The sequence below is a fragment of the Zootoca vivipara genome, chromosome Z1 (assembly GCF_965207765.1).
Source record: "Zootoca vivipara chromosome Z1, rZooViv2.hap1.1, whole genome shotgun sequence".
NCBI classification, from domain to species: Eukaryota; Metazoa; Chordata; class Lepidosauria; order Squamata; family Lacertidae; genus Zootoca; species Zootoca vivipara.
In genome coordinates, this window is record NC_142583.1 from 44,845,987 (window position 1) to 44,871,852 (window position 25,866).

A 25,866-nucleotide genomic window follows, 5' to 3' on the forward strand; every position below is an offset into this window, starting at 1 on the left:
TTAATTTAACCCCTCGACACATATTTCTTAGAAAAGAGTATTGACTTTGCAATGCTTGCAACTGCAATACTCGAACATGTGAAATTGGCTCAAGTTGCAATTAGAGCACTCAGCAGGTAAGAAACAGCAGGCCCCCTGCTTAATTTCTCCCAGAGAGTCTACAACCTGAAACATTTTTATTTAGAGAATCACTCAAAAAACAGTCACACAATATTGGCTGTTTAAGCAGGTGAAATACTTTTAACTCAGTAGGATTTACTTTGGAATAGACGTGACTAGAATTCAGCCAACACATCTGATCATGCTAACTTTGTATCTCTATTATTATTGGTTAAAAAGCAAGCCATTAATATATCCCATTTACAAATGCTTAAATACCCAACCGACCACTTGAAAATGGAATAATTTTGTAGATTCTCGCTTTGTAGATTTACCTTGCAGAAGGCCACCATTTTGCTAGCAAAACACCAATGCATATTTGAGAAGAAATGGCGCATAACATTTTCTTTGCCATGGCCTCATCATCTTCTCCAGAATGTCTATGATGATATAAGGTCTAAGATAGGAGTAGTCAATGTGTTGTCCTCCAGATGTTGTGGGACAACACTTCCCACCAGCCACCACTAGAATGGCTGATGGTCATCGCATTAGCTGCTAAGAGGTTTTCACACACGACATTTAAAATCTTTGTTTTCTTTGTTTGTCGTGTGAATGTGAAACTTATTCTGTTCTGGTACATTTCACAGTAAAAGAGTCTTGTCTGTTTTCTACCCGAAGCTGACTTTTATTTGCAGATGCAGATGTGTGATATAAGAAAGGTTTGAAGATACTTTCAGGGTCAAGTGAAGGTACCCAAATATATTCAAGGCTGGCTCAAGATAGTTTGCTACCTGAGTTGGAATAGCAAATGGTACTTTCCCTCCAAAACAAAACAAAACATGGCAAAACAAAACAAATTTGGGTGCATAGGACCCAAGATTGATCAAATTATTTTGCCACCTAAGGCAGAAAATCCTACAAGCATCTCTTGCCCCCCCCCGACAGTAAAAATACAACATAATTAAATATCTAACAATTTGCTGCCTTTGCATGAAACCCAAAATCAGCTGTTTGGGGCAGCGACCTCCCTGTGCCTAATGGCAGAGCCACATATACCAACCCTCAACTGCTAAAACTCATCTGACTCCCACTCCAGTCATTAGAAAATAGGCTCTTAATTGAGAGCAAGGTGAGATCTTTACTGAGGCAATGTAGAGGTATAGCTCAGCAACAGGTAGTGGGTCACAGCAGCCTTTAGGCTCAGGCTAGATGACAGGAAAGTCAAGACTATCTGGGCTAGAACCAGCAGTTCAAGTTTATGGAGACTGGGGCAAGGAGTTCAGAACTGTGCTGAAGCAACAGAGTTGTCCTAACGGGTTGGCCCGCCTGCCTACCAAGCTTTTAAAGACAGGCAAGGCAAACTTACTTGCAAGACTCTTGTGCCTTGCAATATTGCTGAGCATGTACATGCTCACTACATCAGGGAGGATGAATCTGTCCCCAGCAGTGGGAGTGTTGCTGGGTCCTGGGTGACCAGGCTGTGCCTCCTCTCCTGATTCTGCTTCCTCCACCCCTAGCGGTTGAATGATCCCCTTCCTGGATTATATTGCTTCCCTCTCTGGGAGGGAAGAGGGGAAATGGGAATCCTGTTTTCCCATCCAGAGCAGCCGTATCCTGGGAGAGGGGAGTACCTGCCTCCTCCAGCCTTTATTTCCCTGCCTCAGCTCACCACCATGTCCTCCCCTCGTCCCCCCACCTCATCTGTCTCAGCCTGCCACTCCACTTGGCAACGTCTCAGGGCTCACGACAAAAAACAAACTTAAGGGATTTGCTATGGTTGAGAAGGATTAGAAGAAGTTCGCCAGTACCTTTTCCCACAGATCTGTCTCACAGCTGTTTCCTGCAGACACCAAAATTGAGTACTCTCTTAACAAAAGACCAAACTTAAATATTGCTCAAGAGCAGTTTCATTAAAAACAAGCTTCACCAAAAGCTGTTTATGTTAAAATAATGGAGACAGCATAAAAGAGAGGAGGAAATTGACTGATCGGGGTCCTGGTACAAATACCGAATGCTGCTGATTTCATAAAGGTAAAGGTAAAGGGACCCCTGACAATTAGGTCCAGTCGTGACCGACTCTGGGGTTGCGCGCTCATCTCACATTATTGGCCGAGGGAGCCGGCGTATAGCTTCCAGGTCATGTGGCCAGCATGACAAAGCCACTTCTGGCAAACCAGAGCAGCACATGGAAACGCCGTTTACCTTCCCGCTGTAGCGGTTCCTATTTATCTACTTGCATTTTGACGTGCTTTCGAACTGCTAGGTTGATTTCATAGTATGCAATAATTTTTAGCTCAAATTTTGATGGAGGTTTCAACGGCGCCAGGGGCGCTTAAGACGGCCCTGATTTAAATCATGTTTTATTGGAGGCATTTTGCAAATGTCATGTTTTGAACAGCATTTTGTTAACTAGCTTGAGATCCTGCTTGGACAAATGGTGGTTTAAAAAGTGAAATGAATGAATGAATGAATGAATGAATGGTCTGTGTCTGTACAATTTCCCCAGAGTTATATGAGTCCAATCTCTTTTCTTGCCCAGTGAGCCTGGGACACTGCCCAAGAGCAAATATGATGGTATGTCTCTGTCTTCCTTCAAATCCCTCCTCACACCCTATCTTTTCAGCGAAACCCTATTTTTACATTGGCCAAGCCATGTAAGCTTGGAGCTAAGCATTCTTCCCTCATGGCCTGTGATTTTTCTGACTTCTCCTCCTCTTTATTATTTGTTGCTCCTGTGTCTCCTTTCCTTCTCTCTCATCTTCTCCTACTGTCCAGGTTGTCAGCTCCATGGGGCAGGGAGCTGTCTCTTTTGTTTATAGCTTTTTACAGGCGTGTATGTGTTTGTAGGCCAAGGGCAAAGCAACTGACCACATTCAGCATGTTCACTGAATGTGATTTGAAATGGTTGGAAGATACAATGTTAAAATAGGGTTGCCATTTGTCTGGAATTTCCTGGACATAGCTGGGATTCGGTTGTCAGAAGCAGTGTCCGGGTGGAAATCACTGAAATGTCTGAGAAAACCAGATGCATGGCAAACCATGTCGCAAGTGTAGATTTTGGCGAATTTCCTTAAAAATAGCTCGTTTTTTGTTGTTGAGCAAAAAAAAAAAAAGCTCAATAACTTTTGTGTCTGGATCTTTCATGTTTTGAAAGATGGCAACCCTATGTTAAAATATTCAGGTTCTCCGAAGGAATGTTGGTTGAAAAAGAGAGAGAGAAAAAAAACCAGAAATTGTGAAGCTTAGTCCCACTGCAATGTGGATTCAAAGCCTTAGCTTTACATCTGCACCTAGTGTCTTCTGCTATTTTGCCGAAGAGTAAGGTAAACATTAGGGACTCAGGTGGCGCTGTGGTTAAACCACTGAGCCTAGGGCTTGCTGATCAGAAGGTCGGCGGTTCGAATCCCTGTGACGGGGTGAGCTCTCGTTGCTTGGTCCCAGCTCCTGCCAACCTAGCAGTTCGAAAGCACATCAAAATGCAAGTAGATAAATAGGAACCGCTACAGCGGGAAGGTAAACGGCGTTTCCATGTGCTGCTCTGGTTTGCCAGAAGCGGCTTTGTCATGCTGGCCACATGACCTGGAAGCTATACGCCGGCTCCCTCGGCCAATAATGCGAGATGAGCGCGCAACCCCAGAGTCGGTCACGACTGGACCTAATGGTCAGGGGTTACCTTTTTAAGGTAAACATTAAACATGCTGTTTCTACCTTCAAAGCAGTCCCAAGAACGTACTTTTCCCCTCAGAGGTTTGGGTGTCTTTTTCAAGAATATTGCTGACTTTGTGGCACTGTGCAAAGTCAGAAAGAAATGGATGTGGAGGCTTTAACAGATGTAAATTAGTGAGAAAAGAAAAACATCCCAATGTTTACTCAGAAGTAAGACCCTCTGTGTTCTGTAGAACTGACTTTCCATCTCAATAAGTTCAAAGGTTTGCAGTCTGAACAAAAAAAGGGGGGGCACCATCACCACCTAGTCACATTAATTAACTGACTGATAAATAAATAGTTGAACAAGCACACTCTCAGGTACCCCACCCCTGACTGATAAGATGGGGACAAGTACAAAAAATAGATAACATTTAATACAACAAATGTGATACATAAAAAATATAATTGGTGTCAGGCCCTTTCTTATAAATATGTACAGAATATAAAATCCAGAACAAAAAAGACCAATCTAAAATAACATGGTGAATAGATTGAAGGGGGGGTGCTTTTTATTTTTTCATGCATATGTTTATATATCCCCCAGCTACAGAAAAGTTCATTGGAATGAAATAGAAGAAAGCTTCAAGCAAGTGAAAACAAACCCTCACAAATATTTCTTTCAAATCTTTTAACCTTTTGACACCGAGAAGAATTATATTTGTTGAGTCTTGAACATGCAGGCTTACGGTCACTAAGTCACAGTCAGCAACGGGGTGCTATTTTATTAAATTTGTGCAGGATATAACAGCATGCCTGCCAGCATAAGGGTGAAGGGTGCAGAAGTGCAAAATCTGAACTTGAAATTCAACCAGTTCTGTTGTGTTTGAACATTTACTCTATTAAGACATTCTAAGTCAGCTTCATAGTAAAAAAAGTAAGCCAGCACCATCTAGTGTTGAATAGAAATACAAAACTACAGTATAACACAGTATTTAGATTTTGAATTAAGAACTGCTGGGCAAATTTTATATCCTATGTTAGCTTTGTTGTAACTCCATCAGCATATTTGAATGGATAATAGACAATGAATATATTTAATACTGAATGAGGCAGAATGAAATGTGCACAGTGATTAATAGTGTTTGAAAAGGAAATGTGTATTGTACAATGATAATTTATTGCCCTTTCTCCTGAATTGTGGGTGGGAACAATGACTGAATTATGCAATTTTAAAAACGAACCAGCACAGTGTTGCTGTGCTGTGCTTAAGGTGATGTCCTGCACTTAAGGAGAAAGATCCATTTACTCCATACATATACCCACAATCTATACATGTTCAAAGGTCTGTCACATTCCATGCATATGCAAAGGTTTCTGTCAAGACATTTCTTTTCCCTAGGGAGAGGCCATGCTCAAAACCATACACTACATGCCACCAGTTTTACTGATACAGTAAAGTGATGTGCTGACGTCCTGGTATATTATACAGTACATGACTCTTCTATAATCTTTATACCAAAGTCAGTTCTGCTTTTTTCAGTTCCTCCTCTGTTAGAGGCTTGATGATATGAAGGAATTCCATAAAGTTTAGTACAATTCCTCTATCAAATGGATTGAAGAACTTCCCTTTATGGTCCAGGAGATATGCATACTTCGTTGTTTTGAGACATTCTGCGGTAGTTAAGTTGACTGCTGCCATATAAACCTTTAAAAGTGAAACACATAGAGATGACTTTCAGTTTTACATATAAACTGTTTGCATTGATGCTGTTACTACTCTCAGATGACACCGTACTGCAACTAAGATTCATTACACTACAAGCTGACCAGCTGAACTTTGTGAAATAATTCATCATTATAATAAATGTCTGACATGTACGTACCGTAACACCTGCAATTAAACTGAACTGTGGACACCAGAGGCAATAGACTCTTGGGTGTTTTGGTGTAATGGAGAAAGGATTGCAGCTGAATAATTTGAGTTTACCAACACATATAACAGCTGTTAGTTTACCGCCAAGAAGAGTCCTTGACAGAAAGGTTGTGTCTACACCAAGAAACAATATAGATTATTTCAATGGTCACTGAACTGAGAAAGCAGAGCAAATCTATACTTGAATCTGGACTAGGCTAAATGTCTCAGGAATAGATACAGGGAAAATCTGACAAGTTCTGCAGAAGCCAGTTTGGGACACTAGAAAAACTCTAACAGTAAATCATCTATCAAAAGTAGACAAACGAGAGTGTCAGGCAGGATGACGATAGCAGCCAAAGCTCTAAATTCAGTTCACAGGAAACTATGGTCTAACCCAGCAGTGGGAAACCTGCGGCTGGTAGTGGATGGCACTTACCTGACTTTCCTCCAGCTGAGTCACTGCTGCACACTGGAACAGAGAGGCCAACACAGTGGAAACATGGTTGTAGGACCACCAGATTGACTCTGCTGGTGTGCTTGCACCTGGCCAACCTCACCACTCTGTTGCCTCTCCACCCTGGTATACAGCAGCAACTTGGGCAGAGGAAAGTCACATAAGCAGTGCCACCCTCCCTCTGTGCCGTCTACTACTACCTGTGACCCTCTAGATGCTGTTGGACTTCCATCAGCACCAGCCAGCATGGTTAATGGTCAGGAATGGTGGGAGTTGTATTCCAGCAGTATCTGGAGGGCCACAGAATGACCATTCGTAGTCTAGTCTGTTGGAATCATCTCTACATTCCAGTGCTTATGACTGTGGGTGATGTATTCAAACATAAACAAAACGTATTTGTCCTTTTCCTGTTGGTACAGTAGCAGCCCGAGACCAGTTGCTTATCATACTGGGCAGCAGGATACAATTCTAGAGGGTCTTGGTTTTATCTCTGTTAACTCTACCATCAGTTTTGTGACTGGCTGTTTGGAGAAAGGTCACCAGTGGTTAGTGCCTATTTGGACTGGTAGGAAGACCAACAGCAGGTGATGCCAGAGCCAATGACAGTCAGAACCATCTGATTCTAGTTTTGTCCCCATCCTCCTCCCTCCACAGTTCTACAAGAGCAGACTTTTTTCCAGGGACAGTTCCAGATTTAAAGAAGGCATCTCGGAATGTCCCGCTTTTCCTTAGGATGTCCCTATTTTCATTGGAAAAATGTGGGAGGGGATGGAGTTATGTGACCCCCTGAGCCAAGGAGATAAGTAACTATACAATCTTTAGAATACACCTCAAGGCAACCCTGTATAGGGAAGTTATTTTATGTTGGAAGATGTCCAGAATGTCTGGGGCGGCCCAGTCAGGTCAGGGTATAAATAAAAATTATTGTTATTATGGTGATGATGATGATGAAATAAGACGTCCCTATTTTCATTGGATAAATGTTGGAGGGTATGCAAGAGCAGCACTGAAACTAAGAAGGAGGCCACTGTCAGGCAGTGCCACAAACCTAGGCTGGGTGGAAGTAAGAAAAGCAGGCTGGTCAAGAGCAGACTGAGCTTGATGTGGCAGTGCCCCATTCACCCTAATGGACCATCGTCCACTGGGAAAGGCCCTAGCTCAGTGGCAGAACAAGTCCTTTGCATGTGGAAGTCCAAAATTCAAGCTCTAGCCAAGTGGATCACAACTAGTGGAGATGCTGAGAGTCACTGGTCTGACTCGTATAGGGCAGTTTCCCGTGTTCAAGGAAGCAAGGACCATAAGGAACAAATAGTAGCGTAAGTGAACTACCAAATATTCTCTGCCCGTAATCTTAGTTAATGATTCTTCTTATGAGAGTTCATCCCACAATATCAGACTATCCTGTCATTGGGTAGTAGAAACTCCCAAACAGAAATAATACAAGCATACAATTTAATCATTTCTGTGGCCAGCTGTATTATTTAGGTGGTGTATCAAAACATAAATTATTCTTCAGTACATGTTACGAAGTTAATATCTGCTTATATGCTGATACCAGAACATTAAAAAACCATATATCCAAAGGGATTGGATACAACTTACACCCTTGCAAATTAAATGTATTTCCCATCAAGCATTCTATTGTTTTATTTTCAGTATGATCCCACTTGAAATCAGCCAGTCGAAAATAGTGCAGTTACTTACCGGTAGCATCCTATTTGAGTAAACTTTTTCTCTGTCTCTGGCTTTCAATAAAGAGACACTAGAGGGCATTAACAGTTCTATCTAAACTGAGCTGCTGTTCCCACTATACTATATATAACACACATTAACCTCATCTAGTTTTTCGTAACTTATCGCTCTCCCTCTTTGAGATGACTGTCTTTCTAACATTAGCATCCTGTGTGAATGGCTGAGAGAGAGAAGATTGCCCTTTATGTGACAAAGCTGATCCAGCATTTAAATACTATGAAATACTAAAATGATTGCCTCAGGCAGAATGCAGAAACCAGAAAGTAGGAGATCGGGACCACTTGGACCTCCAGATGTCCCTGAGCTACAACTCTCATCATTCCTGACTACTGACCATGCTGTCTGCAACATGTTTCAGGTTCACACAGTCTTTTCCCTTTGACTTGTCAATATGCAGTCTGGGATAAGAATGAGTGCTGTCTTACCACTCAGAGAGTCAGTGCCTTTTTAAAAATATTTTGGCTATGTGGGAAAATCCGAGCCTTGCCATCTCCGAGGGCAGCAGTGGCTACCCAGGGGCTCATAGCTTGCCCCCGAAGACCCCTCCCCCCAATTTGTCATTTAAAAGCCAACATTTTGGTTTCTATGAGTCCTCTGCTTCAATGCTGTGATGCTAAAAGGTGACCCTTTAAAAAGTTGCCATTTTTTACTTTAATTTTTAAATCCTTTTAATAAAAACAAATGGCTGATCCCATAGTTACCTGTGATGCCAAAAGCATGCTATAAAAATATGCATTCAAGATTATACATACACACAGTGAAGTCATCATTGCTGATGTTGTGGCAATGACGGAAAGAAAGAGAAATCCGATCCCGATGAAAATACTGCGTCCCATTACATTAAACCAATTCCAGCATAGATATATTCCAACAACAGAGTTCAGACACATAGTAGTGAGGAATCCTACAAAATAGGGCCTAGAATGAAGCAAAACAAAAACAAAGCAATGCTTCTACCGGTACTACGTAAAAAGCTAACAAAGCCTTTGCAAAGTTCAGTCAGTATCTAGAACAACCTCTCTCATATGCAGCTGATGTGGTGATTTAATTCATAAGAACATAGAATCAGGCCAATGGCCCATCTAATCCAGCATCCTGTTCTCACAGTGGCCAACCAGATATCCGTGAGCAGCCTAGAAGCAGAAGCTAAGCAAAACTGCACTCTCTTTACCCACAATTCCCAGCAGCTGGAGGTACTGATTACTCTGTGAGTTTAGTCCTCGGATCCTGCTGTGTCACCACTTTTTAAAAATGAAGTTGGATCGCATTAAAAACAAACTCTGGCAGAAAAGAACCTCAAATGGTAGCAGAGTGTGCTCGAGGTCACATTTCATAAATATGCCCTTAAAAGATGATGTGGGGAGATAACTGTGGTAGTGCCTTCTGAGAGCAGCTTATCTGTGAGGAAATGTCTCTTGTGTGACTTGGATGCATATATGATTAAAAATGATCAGCAAAGCAAGCAGTTGATAATACAGGCCATCAACTGGCCTTCAGTGGGTTTTAACATGAGCTTAATTGTCGTGTCTTCAGCACTAAATACTGGTCTCGGTTTCTAAGTATGGCATTGACAATTTTCTCCTTTACAGAAAATCAATTCCCCCATTGTTTCATGGGGTGGAGGAAGGAGCCACGACCATTTTATCAGTTTAAATCTGTTTTGTGTACCACAATTTTGGCTTTGCCAAATAAATAAGTTTATGACTTATTTATCAATTAATTAAATGTATATCTCACACCCTGCTCCAAATGAGTCAAGCACAGCACACATTTCAATACTAAAATAACACAATTAAAAATGATAAAAAAACAGTTAAGAACAACTTTCTAAAAAACAGTTAAAATCTCCTGAAGGCAATAATCTACCCTTAAACCATTACAGTAATTTCAGTGGTATCAGGGACAGAGCTTTCAACCATCAAAACTTTACAATTTTTCTAAGTATCAATAAGTATTTTATTTAAAAAACTATTTTTTCCCTTAAAAATTATAAGGAGGGAGGCTGATGCAGCTCACTAGAAAGGGCATTTCACAAATGGGGAGCCGCTACTGAGAAGGCCCTGACACAAGACACCACCCGCTGGGTATACCCCAAGTAGGGTGACACCAACAGGGTCCACCTGCTGATTGTAGGGCCACAGATGGCTGACAGATACAGTGGTGATCCAAAGACTTATTGTGTCACATGTTAATGTTTCTGATGAGAGATATCAACAGTGCAACATCTGACGGTGTTGTGAAAAGGGGGAAAAAAAGAACGCTTAGTTACTAATGACTTATAGACGAGCAAAAATATCTTGAACAATCTTTCCCAAACCTGTTGCCCTCCAGATGTTGTGGTTCACAACTCCCATCATGTCGCTGGCAATGCTGGCTGGAACTGATGACATATCTGAAAGGTAATGGGTTGCGGAAGGCTATCTTAAATGCTGCAGGAAAAATCTCTTTTCCACATCTGTACCTGTTCCTGTATCCCACGCTGTTGTAGATAAAAGGACAATAATGATCAAAGCCAGAGACACAACGATTGATGATACGACAATGTTTAGCTCGAAGAGGTTTCACAAGGTGGCACACATGACACAGTCTAGGCAACAGGATTTTGCCCTCTTCCCAATAATTAAGATAATCCACCTTAGAAAGAAGAAGATATCCAGGATGGAATCTAAAATGCAATGGGAGAATCTAAGAACCAACTAACCTAATGCTTTTGTATATGTGCTTTAAACAATAGCATCATTTCAGACAACCAGGTGATACAGCTGCTGTTCATGCATTTATGTTCTAATTGAAGGTGGACTTGTGTGAGTTTACCCATCTCCAGGGCAAATGCCTCAGCAAAAAGTGCAATTTCTTCCTTCCAAAGCAGGAAGTATGTAGAACAGTGGTTCTCACACACTTGTGTGACAGGCGAGGATGACAAGTGTGGCAGGAAGATTCAATCCGTATTATATTTTGTGAATGGTTCATATTGTTATGTAGCTGCATTGTTTTATACTATTGGGATGTCCCTTGATCATATTATAAAACATGACTTCTTAGATAGTGGAAAACAAAATCAGTCACCAAAACAGCACAATTCTATACTTGTCTACTCAGAAGTTAAGTCAATGGGACTTAATCCCAGATATGTGCGCAGAAGCACTGAAGCCTTTCTTTGCTAGCTGCCTGCATTAATTGAATTTTCTTATCTTCAACATTTAGGCATCTATAAAAATGATGACAAAAGAAGGATGCTTTCAATTCAGCAACAGCATTTGCTTAATTCCAGAGGTGATTATTGCCAAAGAGAATTATTACTAATGTGCGAGAGATGGTTGCATATGCGAAGGTGTATGGGAGAAATACCTGTCTGATGGCCTGGTAATATTCATCAGTGTGTTGAGGAAGCAAACCTGGGTTCATCATAGAAGCTTTTAAGAAGAGGAACCACATCAGAGCATTGCCAAGGAGAAAGGTAGCATGGGCATTCCACAGGGTGTTAAAAGACAACGGCATAATCTGTGCAATGAAAATAGACAAATGTCTTAACACTTTGATACACAAAACTAATCTGGCACACTGGCACACAAACCGAAACATCATGCAAATCATTGTACAAAAGCAGCAGTCATATACTTGACCTCTGGCTGGCTGGCTGCCTAGGTATGTATACTGTTTACATGAAATCTCTCTCTGCTTCCCCAACCTCTCTGCTATCTACGCTATCCCACTCTTCTAGTGCCCATGTACTACTCAAGGTGGCTTTAAACAGTTAGGGACTGACAAATCCATAACTGGGGATAAAGAAACGAGAATTGGATGGAAATGGAGGAGCAGATCTTGAGAGATTGGATGGAATTGGAATTGGAGTAGCAGTTTTTGAGAGATTTCTCAACATGAGAGGTGAAAGAGACACAGAATATTATAGGCAAGCAGTATGAGGGGACATGGGTGGCCCTGTGGGTTAAACCACTGAGCCTAGGGCTTGCTGATCAGAAGGTTGGCAGTTTGAATCCCCGCGGTGGGGTGAGCTCCTGTTGCTCAGTCCCTGCTCCTGCCAACCTAGCAGTTCGAAAGCACATAGTGCAAGTAGATAAATAGGTACCACTCCGGCGGGAAGGTAAATGGCGTTTCTGTACACTGCTCTGGTTCACCAGAAAGCGGCTTAGTCATGCTGGCCACATGACCCAGAAGCTGTACGCTGGCTCCCTCGGCCAATAACGCGAGATGAGCACCGCAACCCCAGAGTCGGTCACGACTGGACCTAACGGTAAGGGGTCCCTTTACCTTTATGAGCAAGCAGAAGGAGCTAACAGTAGGCAAGCTTATTGAGAAGAGATAACACAAGGAGGTGTGTAAGAAGGGAAGCCAACTTGGCATGGCCAAGTTTAAGGCTTCTGTGGGCCACAGGCAAGAAACCTGCTGTGGGTTTTCCAAATACACACATGACTCTCTCCTCAGAGACACAGACGCACACAACACCTGGCCTGTTGACCACCAAGCTTCTTGTGGATGGGTGGGGTGGTTGAAAGCTGTAATAAATGCTACTGCATAGCTGGCAGTCTTGCCTGGAGCTCACTTCTTCTCAGGCCTCCCTGCCCTTGCCCATGCAGGTGGTAGGGAGCAGCAGCAGGCTGGGAGGACTTATGGCTTCTGTTGGGGCAGCTGCTGCATAGTTCACACTGCATGTCCTCCCCACTAGGGGTAAGAACACTGATGGGACTGATATTGCAATTGAAATACCACCACCATTCCTGTGTCACCAGGCTTATGAGAAATAAGCAGTGTTAGGGTTTGAGGGCATGAGGTAACTTGCACCCGATTCATATTGGCTGCCTGTTGGCTTCTGGGGCAACTAATAAACTGTTGTTGTTGTTGTTGTTAAATAATGGAGCTTTGTGTCTAAACATATGCAGGTGGCCTAACAAAGATGGAGGTGCTTGGAGTGGTGCTTTGCAATGGGCCTTTTGCTAGGTCAGAGAATCCAGCACCTGCTCAACTATGCCAACTCCTGACATTGGGCCTATAGATAGGAGTCACAGACACCCTCAAAATGAGGGCTTAGTCATTAGCAACCTTTTTCAGCTGTGGCCGATCCACTGTCCCTCAGCCCATGTGGTGGGCCGGACTATATTTTTTTTGGGAGAATGAACGAATTCCTATGCCCCACAAATAACCCAGAGATGCATTTTAAATAAAAGGACACATTCTACTCATGTAAAAACATGCTGATTCCCAGACCGTCCGTGGGCCAGATTGAAAAGGCGATTGGGCTGCATCCGGCCCACGGGCCTTAGGTTGACTACCCCTGGCTTAGTCTAACCCATCAGTTTTCCAAATGACAAAGTGAAAATTCATATGTTATGGAATTGCATATTTTCCTGCATTGCAGGGGGTTGGACTACATGATCCCCAGGGTCCCTTCCGACTCTACGGTTCTATGATTCTATGTGTGCGCTGCTTACATGTAGATTTTCCATTAAAGTCTTTAGGAAGGAACCATATGGGTTGGGCAGATTATATGTTTCCTTCCCGGGTCAGTATTGTCCACTGATAAGTAATCCACCTGTTCCATCTTATTCCTTCTACAGATATTGCCAAAGCAACATGAGGTCCAGACATAAGAAACTGGCTCCCATGTTTCTACATGAATCATTGCTTAGGCTTCATTACAAACTGAGTGTAAAAGCATCTTGGGACTTCAAATAATGTTAATCAGGCAATTGCTTAGTTGAGAGGAGCAGTGGAGATCTTTAAATAGTAAGGACCAGAAATATGGCCATGCCAGGAAGTCAGTTTAATTATACATAGCCACTATAATGAGCTATGGAGATGCATTTATAATCCCATAAATACGTGGTCCTGTGTCATTATTCCGCTCGGGGCTGCCCTGGGGACCGGAGGGGGGGGGGACTCCGCCTGACTGTGCAATGACCGCTTCCCCAACATAAAGGGGAGGCGCATTTTGCGCAGCCGCGTGCAGCCCCCCCTGGGATCCCTGAGGCAGTCCTGGAAGTTTGGAGGCTGGCACTGCCTTCCTGAGGCTGGAGGCTGGAGTCACCGCCCACTCAGTCAGCCGACCAATCCGGCCGAAGGGAGGCGTGCCAGGGGGATCAGCCAGGTAGGATCAGGTAGGCTTACCTGCACACAAAGAAGAGGAGCCATTCTTTGGAAGCAGCCGACGGATTCAGAGCTTTCCCACCCTCCACTCCCTAACTTTATTCTTGCTTTACAGGTTATTTACTTCCACAGGTTTCTTGCTTTTCAGGTTTTTTCTTCCACAGGCGTACACGCATGCAGACGCTGCTACGACCGGTCGCTGTTAAAGGGCTGGAAAGGAATTTCCCTGCATTGGCAGGTTTCGCCTTTCCCGTAGCAATTCGTCACAACTTTGGCGGATGCAGGCCTTGGGCGGAATCCTTTAGTCATTTACATAAAGAGGAGGGGCGTGGGGGCGGTGACCCCCACCCTATTGCTGCGGCGATTACAGGGTTCCCGTAAACGGGCCTCAAGGGGGGTGCATTTGGCGATGCCACTTGGCTGTTTATTGCCCTCCCCTTCCAGCGGCGGCGATCGGGGGGGGGGGCGGGCTATCTGCTTGAACATATGTTCTCCAGAGTTAGCCCAACCCCCACTCATGCTGGACAACCCTGAAGATAACCCCACCCCCGGCTGGGGGCTGGGAGGGATATACGCCCAATGCCTGCGCCAAGGTCTTCCTACATCTGAATTTTAATAAAGTTGTGGCTAATTTTTAATCCCATAAATACGTGGTCCTGTGTCATTATTCCGCTTGGTGCTGCCCTGGGGACCGGGGGGGGGGACTCCGCCTGACTGCGCAAAGGCGTCTTGCAGAGATGCTTTGAATCATTAGGCAGAGAAACCACTGTAGCAGGAGAAGCAAACAAAGGGGAGATTACTGTTGAATTCCTGCTTTTCTTTCCCCCCTTGCCTTGGAAAGAAACTGTTTTAAAACTTCACTTCTCATGAAAATATGATTATTTCATTTTGTAAATGTAGGTATCAAAGCCTAGAGATTGTAAAAGCCACTCTGAAAATCGATCCTGTGACAACTGTATTCATCTATTCACATAAATGCAAAGATATTTCCCCTTTCTCCTTTCATGAAATATAATAAAGTGAAAGATGCTAGTAAATTACAGCTAAGTACTGTTCTAGAATATATTTCTGATCTTTGTTTTCAATTTAGCTTGGCAATTTAGCTCTGTATAGATAAAATACTACCATTTGTTCCATAATGCTCCCGCCAGCTGACTGAAGAATTATGCTCAGATTAAGGAATTAAAGATGCAATCCTGATCCAATGAAGTCAATGACAGAAGTGCCTTTGACTTAAACTGAGCCAAGGATTGCACACTAAAGCTTTGGGAAAAGTTCCAGCCTCCCATAAAAAGAGCAATGGGGAATATAAACAGAATAATGTATTAGTACTGTATTGTATAGATTAAAGTCCAGAAAATGCAGAGCCTTCCACCTTCTCAGGTCAGTGAGAAACAGATATCCATATGATATGGCATGTCTATCATTTATTTAAATAAAAGCATATTGATGGAATGCAACAGTTTGATATCACACTAGATAACAAGTACCATAAACTTTCTAATATTGGCTGCATTTCATGGAGTCAGTTGAGATAAACTCTTTTCAGGATTTCTTTTTGTCTATTCCTTTCTTCTCTGTAAACCAAGGGGAATTGCCTAGAATCTGGGATCTTGGCCAAGTAATAATAGACATATATTGGCCTGAAATAACCATTTGTACATTATTATTCAGCATTGATGTGAATAATATGAATCAACTGCATCATTATCATACTGTTAAGAGCAGTTGCTTGGATGTAATTCCAAAGAAATTTGTTCTTAATAACAGTTTCAGGATCAGAGTGTAATGGTTTATCAATTCTTACCTTTATTTTCCAGAAATATTGGTAGCCCTGGATTATATTGGTACCAACTACTCTTCTTCTAACTCCGTATTACAATGATATTTTATATAATCTAGTTTGGCAAGGTGTCCTAGTTTACAGAGGCTAGTCCTCTATTTGTGGGTCTGCCAAATTCAAGTTCAGTTTAAAGAAAGTAACATAAAAAGGAGAGCCAGGGTAGGGGGCTTGTAGTTGTCCACCAGCAGTTAGAAGCTGGGCAGCAGACTGATCAAGGTCGCCTGATCACAATATTCACAATATTCCCATCTATAGTGAGATACATTTCTATTCAACTTACAGAAATTATTTCTAAATCTGCATCTATACATATAAAGTGTCATTTGCATAAGATGTGCACATCTGTGCCCCCTTTCATCTTGATGTATTATGTGTGTGATGCATTTCCTCTTTTTTGGCTTTGTGTAAGTGGCCATCCTAATGCAATTCTTAGCATGCTACTACTAATATATTCCTCCAGTCTGAAAGCAGGAGGTCAACGACACTACCAAAATGGTTTGCTCAATCATGAGACATAAGAATAAGCCTTTGCAGGATTGAATTCTAATTCTGATTCAATAAATTATATCTCTATCTCTATCTCTATCTAATCTATATCTATATCCATATCTATAAAATGATTAGAGTTCTTCATTTTACCACCTCTCTTGTAGGGAAAATTCAGTCCCTTAAATAGAGAGCATTGGTATATGTGGGGCTAATTGCCATATGATACCAAGGCTTTCATGGAAAGCAACTCTTTTCCTTTTCACTACTATTCTATACAACGGGCACAAGGAAGAGCCATATTTTGAACAAGACCATGATTGCCTTACCCAAAACAGGTAAGTTGGGTAACCCCACAGAAATGTGCAACTATAAAAGAAAAGGACGGCCACTTTTGATTCACCAGGAGAGCTAAACTTCCATGATCTGAAAATAAAACACAATGACAAATATGATAATGGTCACAGTATCTCAATCACATAGCAATAGTGTTGTGTCCAATGCTGCTGTTACACAAGCAGAAAGTTCTAGTATAAATAAAGCCATGAAGGGCCCTGGAACCTTAACACCCATGACTGAAAACCTTAGAAAGACATCCTTATGGATCCTGAGACTGCAGCACAAACTTTCATGCATATCTTCAATGCCTTAAGAAGTGGAAACTTTTTTTTTAAATGAAAAATGGCACTAATGAAGTATTTCCTCCTGATGAAATAACAGTGAGGTATAGTAAGGTGGGGAGGTTTAAACTCTTCTGTCATGACTCAGAGACCATGCACTGTGCAATGGACTCAGAGCAGGATGACCTTCAATGGGGGAAAAGCTACCAGGACCATCTTCAAGGCTCTCTTCACTTGATAACACAGCCTTGCCGCCTTACTTTGATTCAGAGGAGGAGTCTCCCAGGGTGCTTTTGTCTCCTCAGCCCTACAGGAAACTGACTGCAGTATAAGGCAAGGCCCTCTAAAAGCCAGCTCCTCTGTGGAGGTGGAGTTTACTGCACCACAGTTCAGCCAATGTATACAAGTGTCAGGAGCTGGCAGGACAACAGGGAGGAGGAAAAGGATCTCAGCGAGGGACTGGGACATATGGGCGCAAGCAGAGGATGGGGAAGGAAGTACTCACAGGGTAACAGAGGGTGGCAAGGAGATTGGGGTCAATGCACAGGAACAAGGGCAGCAGGACCCATCACCAGAGCCAGAGGGGCCCCTGTCTCCATGATCACGATGGGCTCTGAGGCATAGGGAGCAGCAGGAAGGACGCTCCAGAAGGCAGAGGCAGGCAAGGGCCCACAGCCCAGCTCCCTAGCTGGTCAGGTGGGGCTTGCTAGCTCTGGGAGGAGGTGTGTGATTCCTCAGCTGGAGTAGGCTTAGAACAGGTGAGGGTCCCATGCCTCATCAAGCCCAGATGCTGCAATCAGCATGCAAAGTACAAAAGGGAAGCTGAGTTGAGGTGCTTTGTCTATGCCAGTGTTTCCCAAACCTGGGCCTCCAGCTGTTTTTGAACTACAACTCCCATCATCCCTAACTAGCAAGACCAGTGGCCAGGGATGATGGGAATTGTAGTCCAAAAACAGCTGGAGAACCAAGGTTGGGAAACACTGGTCTATGCAACTGTCTATGTCAGGCATGGCCAAACTTGGCCCTCCAGATGTTTTGGGACTACAATTCCCATCATCCCTGACCACTGGTCCTGTTAGCTAGGGATGAAGGGAGTTGTAGTCCCAAAACATCTGGAGGGCCAAGTTTGGCCATGCCTGATCTATGCTGATGTACCTTGGCTTGGATGCTCCTGGACCTCTATGGGACTGTGCTGTGTGTTTGACTCTGGACTTATTCCGCCTGCTGGGCTTTGGACTTGGCTACTTGGATTGACCCTGGACTGCATTTCCTGACCTTTGAACTTGACTTGTGTGGGTTGACCCCCAGACTTTGAACTTTGGACTTGACATACTGACTTGCTGCCAGGTAGGCCTTAGGAATTCTCCAAGGTGCTGTAGGTAATCTGGGTGACTCAGTCTTGTGATGGGACACTGCTTGGCTTTTCATGTAAGCATAGAGCTCTTGTAGAACAGGACACCTGCCTTCTGCTGTTTTGGTGCTGCTCAGGTTCCCTGCTGTGGCTATTTACAGGAAGCAATTAATGTCACATCTTGTTTGCTTTCCAGCCTCACTCTTTCTTTGTGACAGGAGAAGTTCTGTGTTTCAACACACAATATTGCTATCATAACGTCTCATAACTATCAGGTAATAACTTGTTTGAGCATAAATTGCAGGTGCTCTTTTACTGAAGGCTTTGCAAAGTCAACTGGGAATCTCAGAATATGTACCTCCCCTCCCTGTGTCTGTTATTTTTGTGAATAATTTGCAAAATGTTTAGCTTGTAAATGACAAGATTCTTGGTTGGGTCACAGATGTTTGCTGTCCTGAGAAGATCTCTTTAAAATAGTCAAGTAAGCAAGCAAGCAAGCAAAAACTGTTTTTTTGTACTAAGAGATATCAAAACACTGCCAAATCAGCAAAATTAGGAATAATTAAAAAAAACCCATTTAGTAGGAATGATAACTAAAAGTCTAAAACACACACAGATTAAATATATTGTAGACCCCCCCCCAAAAAAAAACCCTGAAAGGAAAACACAATTAGAAATAAACCAACAGGCCCTTTTCAGTGGTGATGCCATGGCTTTGGAAAATTGTTCCAGCTGAGTTGCATCAGGTCTCCTTTCTAAGCTCCTATGGAAAGAATCTGAGGCTGTGAAGGCCAGTACAAGGGGACATGGCTTGTGGAGAGGGGCTGTGCCTGGGAGGGCGTAAGGTGTGGGGAGCCCTGGATTATATTGGTACAAACCAATCTTCTTCTAACTCCATATTACAATGATATTTTATATAATCTAGGTTGGCAAGGTGTCCTATTTTACAGAGGCTAGTCCTCTATTTGGGACCAGTTAGAGAGGCTTGGAGGGCAGCATTTGGTCCCTGAGCCTGAGGCTCCTGCCCTTGCATCATGGCATTTTCATAGACTCCATGAGAGCAAGGAATGAGCAGCACTGCAATACTGTAAGGTTTTCAAAATAACACTATTTGAAAATGTAGCAATTGGGTGGACTGTATTTCATAGTTCACTAGGAAGGGCAACCCCCAAATGGCAAGGAGCTACACCGGTGCATGGATAACACTTCTGTATTTCTACACTATGCCATGTGTGATAAGAAAACATGTGCCTATTTTGACACATATCTATTGTGTCCGGAAGCTATTGATCAACTATGGTGTCCCAATGGGTGTATACACAGCTAAATTGGCATGTGTATGCTAATAGCACATGTGATGTTCATGAGGGTGTTATGTACTAAGATTGGATCCTAGAACAATAGGCAAGTAGGATCCTAGAATGCAACAACTGATTGGCTTGCAGGAGAAGACCAATCAGGCTCCAGGAAGAAGTTAATCAGCCTATTAGGCTGGTAGGATCGTAGAAGAAGAAGAAGAGTTTGGATTTGATATCCCACTTTATCACTACCCGAAGGAGTCTCAAAGCGGCTAACAATCTCCTTTCCCCTCCTCTCCCACAACAAACACCCTGTGAGGTAGGTGGGGCTGAGAGACTTCAGAGAAGTGTGACTAGCCCAAGGTCACCCAGCAGCTGCATATGGAGGAGCGGAGACGCGAACCCGGTTCCCCAGATTAGGAGTCTACCGCTCTTAACCACTACACCACAACTGATTGGCCTGCAGGAAAAGACCAATCAGGCTCCAGGAGAGAAGCAGAATCAGCCAATCAGACGGGATTCATTGTGTAAATAATGTTTATAAAAGCCTGAGGTTTCGGGGGTATTTCATTCAATGTTTTACAAGCTGCAATAAAGAACATGAAGTCACTACAGGACTCCGAGTATATTTCAGAGATGTTAACCTGAAGGTTAAATCCATTAGGAAACTGTGGTATGTAAAGACTGCCTTAGGGTGAATTTAAATGACTGCTTTTGGGGGCTGACATTTTTATGTGACATTTTTATGTGATGAATGGTCATATGAATAGGTTTCTCACATGCTTTTCCTTCTTAAATTCCATGTCCAAATATCTACGAATTTTGACCACCATTAGTAGACAGCCATGATTAGTGCTGAACACTGATCCTGTCCCTCACCCAATTTAGGGAGGGATTGAGTCTTGTGTCTGAAGTAGCTTTGGAGAAACTGAAAGCTTCTGTGGTTCAGACTGATGTTAGGAGACTACTACCGGTAGATCTTCTCCTGAACATGGAGAAGAAAGGTAAGGACTCTCTCTGACCTCCTACTGGACAATCTCCCCAGATTAAAAGATGTTCTTACCACCGGTGAGCTGACAAGTGCTGTTGGGACCCTCAGCCATGCTGCCTTTTAAATAAGTTTGCAAAGTTAACAGAAGAGGTGCTAATGATACCTTCCAGCATTGAGCTCAATGGGCTAGTCATGGTTCAAACTCCATTCAGACATATAAATGAATGATGACTCCTTATATTTCCATTTAACAGTCCTTAATACAATCATGTATAGTTAATACTTCTTACTTTGTACAGCCAGGTGATTTATGTGCACAGAAAACCATCCCCCCCCCTTATATTGTCATCTGGACACAATATATAGATTTAGGTTCCTTTCGTCTTTCCCTTTAATCTTTTAATCTCTCCTCATAATCTCTTAATATTTGCCAGTGATTAATCTCCATGTTACAGCACACTCCTTTCTCCCAGCCCTTGAGAAGACAGCTCAGCTCTGTTACTAATATATGGCTTAGTTTATGCTTGTACAGCCATTATAATGAAATATAATCACTATGTTTTTCCTTTGAAAATGGAGGGATTTTCTTCCACTTTGCCTATTCATATTCTCAGCGCGGTCACTCATCCTCTTCTTAGACCTTACCAAAAAATCAACATAAGCTTTATTTCCTGTCAAATACACCCCTGCCCCCACCTCCGAATCCTGACAGCTGTAATGCTTTCAGACTATTTGGCTGGATATTCCTTGGCACTTTTTAATAGCCCCCAACCAATTGATTGTTTTTGTGTGCAAAGAACAATGATTCCAAGTATAAAGGTGATTCTAAGCAGAAGGACTGTTATTCTACTATTGTTATGAAGCTCTGTGGCTTGAGCTACCTTTTTTTAAAGCTGACCTTCTATGTATTTCACAGCAGTCTTTGCTCAACTATTGGTGAGAACAGAACGATCCTCTATTTCTGTGGTATTCCTGTGGGACGGGAGAGGATTGTGATGATGAAAAGGTGAAAACCACTACAAATTTACTCACTTTAAAGTCAATGCGGGTTTTTGTGTGTGAAGTATTATGATGGAGGGCTTTCACTGGCCATCATGAGTATTTAGAGATGAGAAAGTAGCATAATATAGCCCCCTCGTGCCCAGGAGATGATAGTCTAGTTTAGACAGCCTTTTTAGTTTATAAGAAGAGGCTCAGAGCTTTCATTCAGTTGAGGAGCAGGATGATACTGCAGGGACTCTGTGATATGCTCCTGAACATCTTTTTAGTCAGAGGGAAGCAGGGGTAGCTCAGTTGAACTGGGTCGCTGCTGGAGGGGGAGGGTCTGCTTTTACCCTTCAAAGAGCTGAGGCCCCACCACCCTCTGCCATCTGGAGATCCCTTGTTCTCTTAAAAGCCTCCACCCTTTCTACCTTGTTGCCCCATCGGTTGGAATCGCCCCCCCCCAACCCCCTGTGAATGCTACCTCTCTCACCTCCATAAAGTCCACTTTTCCTGTGGAGTCTTTGACACAATCCCTTCCTTCCTTCCCACACCCTAATGTAAGTATGCCTAAGCACTTACAACTGAAACAACCAGAGTGTGATGATTCAATTGTCCAGCAGTGACCAGGACACCATCAGAGCTAATGTGTCAATGGCTTAGGAACCAGTCTGGGTACCTGGCTCTCAGCCTTATGCCGGTAATCAGGGGAGCCCTGAACCTGAGGCTGGTAGGCAGGAATCCACTGAACCTGATGGCATGGCACCAGGCTCTGTAAAAAAATCCTATAGCTGCCTTCCCCTGGGCTTGAGGAATCAAATGCCTCATATATTAACAGTACAGGGAGTTCACCAGGAGGGAGGCCATGGAATGCAAGAAGTGCCCATCTTATGGCCAGATTCTGAAAATGTTTCTCACACAGATTGTGCATAATGCATGCACTTAAAACTGGGTCTAGGCTAGCAAAGAAGTGAGTACCACTGAATTTGGTATGGCTTGGTTTTTTTAAAAAAATGTGTTTAGGTTTCGTAATGTTCCTTCCCCCCCTGCAGTTCTAGGCACAGACCATCCAAGTGTCCCTATTTTCCAGGGACTTCCCTGATTTAGAGAAGCCGCCCCGGTTTCTGATTTGATCCCAGAATGTCCCACTTTTCCTTAGGATGCCCTATTTTCATTGGAGAAATGTTGGAGGATATGGAGTTATCCAACCCCTGAGCTGTCTAAAGGCAATCCTGTATAGGGCAGGTTTTGTTTTTTAATGTTTCATGTTCTATTATGATTTTATATATGTCCGAAGCTGCCCAGAGTGGCTGGGGCAACCCAGTAAGATGTGTGGGGTATAAATAGTAAAGTTATCATTATGTAATGGGACACCCTATTTTCACTGGAAAATTGTTGTAGGGTATGCAAATGCCAACCCAGGCTTGAATGCAATCTTGGCAAGGAACCACATGTGGCTTTGAGTCCTGAGTTCTGTGCAGCTATTTGATCACTGAACAGTGCAATGGATGTAAGGGAACACAAGAAAAATGGAAAAGATAACACAGGAGTGAGTGTGTGAGACTGCTTGTTGCTGACAAAGATCAAAACCAGAATATTTTTGGAGACGAATCAAGGGAAAACAAAGTTTGTTTGTAAAAGAGGATAACCAAAGGAAGCATGCAAGAGAAAGGGTCAAGAGGAAGTTAAAAGAAAGGTGACTTGTGTCTAGGGTTTCTGAGAACCTTGAATTAGCACATTAAGGCTTAATATTAATGCAAAGTGCCATCTGCTTTATGAAACACATCCTATTGGGCTACATGTTTACAAGCAGTTGAGAAATTCTAGCCAAACCTGCTAGGCTCCAGCTTCCACCCCCCTCCCCAGTTTCTGCTTTGCTTTATTTCCAGCTCTCTAGCATCTGGCTTGCTCCATCCTGATTCTCTTTGTGCCCTTTCAGTGCTGCCTCACCCAACCTGGTGCTCTCCAGATGTTTGGGATTACAATTCCCATCAGCCCCTGCTAAGCACAGCACCCAACACACCTGGAGGGCCCCAGGTCGGGGAAGGCTACTCCAAATTGTCACTTATTGTCACCGCTGTCAAGTTTTCCCTTTTCTCGCGAGGAAGCCTATTCAGCATAAGGGAATTTCCCTTAAAAAAAGAACTTGACAGCTATGCTTATTGTCCTAAAGAACTGGGTTCTCTTATAAGGGGTCAGGCCTCAGTAGTGGGTTATTCCCAGTTGTTGTCCAACCACAGGGAAGGTCAACAAGGGAGCAAGACCTGGATAAGCCCCTGCCTCCTGGTGATCTGCTTGCTCCTCATTTATACATGCAGAGCCTGGGTGAACCCTGGCTCAAAGGAAGCTATGCAGTATGAGATCCAAAGCTGTTCAAACCAATGAGGGCAAACAAAGGCATTGTTAGTGAGTAGCACAGGGCCCTCTTATCTGCTGCCCCTGCCCCTTCCCTTTCCCCCTTTTAAATTTGCTTTAAAATGGCTGGGTGGGCAGCAAAGTGCAGTGCTAATGAGAGCCATATTAATTTTTCTAGGGGCATGCTATATATCAATGCAAGTGTGTGTTGTGGGTCTCTGCCCAGAATCCTTTAAGTACCTCACAGTCACCCTGGCAGCAAGTCATTTCATTCCTGACAACTACCTTACTTTCATTGCATTGTAATAGCCAGTTCCCCCCCCCCCCCGGGTGATGACAACAACTCCAAATACCAAGATAGTCATCTTCTTTTTTTAATCTGGACTTCTGGCTGCCTGAAATGCTCGGAATCCCAAAGCTGAAATGTTTTGCCAATGTTATGCAAATGTTATGCCACCCTTTGTGTTTTTAGGTACTCAGATGAGTTTTAAATATATTCATTTGCTCTGAAAATGTCATGATGCAACCAAATAATATAAAGGTTGTAACGAAAGAAAAACAAATGAGATACATAGCTACTCTGTTTGCAAGGCTCTGTTACTATTCCCATTGGGAATTCTGAATTAGAAAGTTATTTGATTTCCAGCACACTTGATTTGTATAATGAATCCATGAACATGCATGGGTACATGAATCAAAACAAACCATCTGATTGTAAATTTTCATTACCATTCTCTCCCCACCCTCCATTTAATTTTCACCTATCATAATACGAAGCACCTGAAACTTTAGGAACATAACTGATGAAATTTGCTTTGTATTTTGGTTCAGTATCTTACCTCCTCCAGACTTGCTGGGACATTTCCATGTGTGGTTTCCTGAGGGACACAGGCAGTTTGTAGCTCCATTAGCAGATCCACTGGAATGACAAGCTGCTGTGGCGTTAGAGCAGGATTAGTGGCTGCTGCTGCTGCTACTTCCTCTGCTATCGTTGATGCTTCAGCTCCTGGGTGCAATCCAAAGGTTGCATTCCCATGTTAATTCTTGTCTTGCTCCAGTTCCACAGAACCAATTGCTTGTATATACTCCATTGTGTGTATATGGAAATAAAAGGGATTGTGATCCTGCAGGCCTGTGGGCTGACATCTGTGAATTTCTAGTATTGTACGGCATATAGCATACTTCCAGGCACATTTTTTTTTGCTTCTGTTATCTTATTAAAGCTTTCAGCAAATACTTGACAACTTTTGCATGAACAGAAAAAATAAACAGTTTTCTGTATCTACCTCTTCCTGCACACACATCCTCCTCCCCTCTGTTCTACTAAGTTCCTCTTCCTCATCAAATCAACCTTTCAATAACATGGATGATAACAACACAAGTCTATACACATTCTAAAATATTTTGTACGCACACAAGTCACTATCCCATACCTCTCTGGATTTATCCTCATTGTCAGATATTGAATGATGAAGAAGAGAGATTCATGGATGTTAACACAAAGGAGACTCCTACCTCCTTCTGCATTTCACTTGGTGCAGCTACCAATATACATTGACATTGCCAGCGCCTGACCCTCAGTAAACTCCTGTGCTTTAAATAGCTGCAGAACTCAAAGATGGTTGGCAGGTGCAATTTTTTTCAGGGCAGTGCAGTGTGGCAGAGACCAGGAAAAGGGAGGTCTCTCTCTCTCTCTCTCTTTCTCTCTTTCTCTCTTTCTCTCTCTCTCCTTTCCTTGCTATTCACATCTGTGAATTGTGAGTATGAATCTGGGAAAAGGGTACATTTGGGATTTTCCAAAACTGGAAAGCCTACCAACCCACATTTGGGCAATATTTTTAGACGGATTTTTTTAAAAAAACGTATATAGGGTGAGGTTTCGGTAAAACAGAATATGTATAAGGGCTAGAAAGCATGCATCCAAGCAAATTTCCACTTGTCCCATGCTTTCTAGGCAAGGGTCTGAGTGGT

The 25,866-nt window shown here is 43.0% G+C and overlaps 1 protein-coding gene across 2 annotated transcripts; it reads right to left on the bottom strand.

Annotated features, from left to right (window-relative positions):
• Positions 1–4,162: 4,162 nt before the first annotated feature.
• Positions 4,163–25,461, bottom strand: LOC118084570 (palmitoyltransferase ZDHHC12). Of its 2 annotated transcripts, XM_088660354.1 has the most exons (7): positions 25,329–25,461; positions 24,735–24,901; positions 16,629–16,725; positions 11,217–11,369; positions 10,330–10,502; positions 8,621–8,786; positions 4,163–5,452 (listed from the first exon to the last, which is right to left on the bottom strand). In XM_088660354.1, exons 2-7 carry the CDS (start codon positions 24,761–24,763, stop codon positions 5,258–5,260), a joined length of 813 nt encoding a protein of 270 aa, XP_088516480.1. In that variant the 5' UTR covers positions 24,764–24,901; positions 25,329–25,461; the 3' UTR covers positions 4,163–5,257. The 2 variants fall into 2 exon arrangements, with proteins under 2 accessions (XP_088516480.1, XP_088516481.1); XM_088660355.1 differs by lacking the exon at positions 16,629–16,725.
• Between the last annotated feature and the right edge of the window lie 405 nt (positions 25,462–25,866).

Excerpts from the sequence above, each read along its gene's own strand:
- LOC118084570 (XM_088660354.1), bottom strand. The coding sequence starts at position 24,763 with ATGGAAATGTCCCAGCAAGTCTGGAGGAG. Across the intron at positions 11,370-16,628 it reads ACCCAACTTACCTGTTTTGG|ATTATGCCGTTGTCTTTTAA; the intron begins GTAAGGCAATCA and ends TTCATTGCACAG. Across the intron at positions 8,787-10,329 it reads AGCGTGGGATACAGGAACAG|GCCCTATTTTGTAGGATTCC; the intron begins GTACAGATGTGG and ends GCTTCATTCTAG.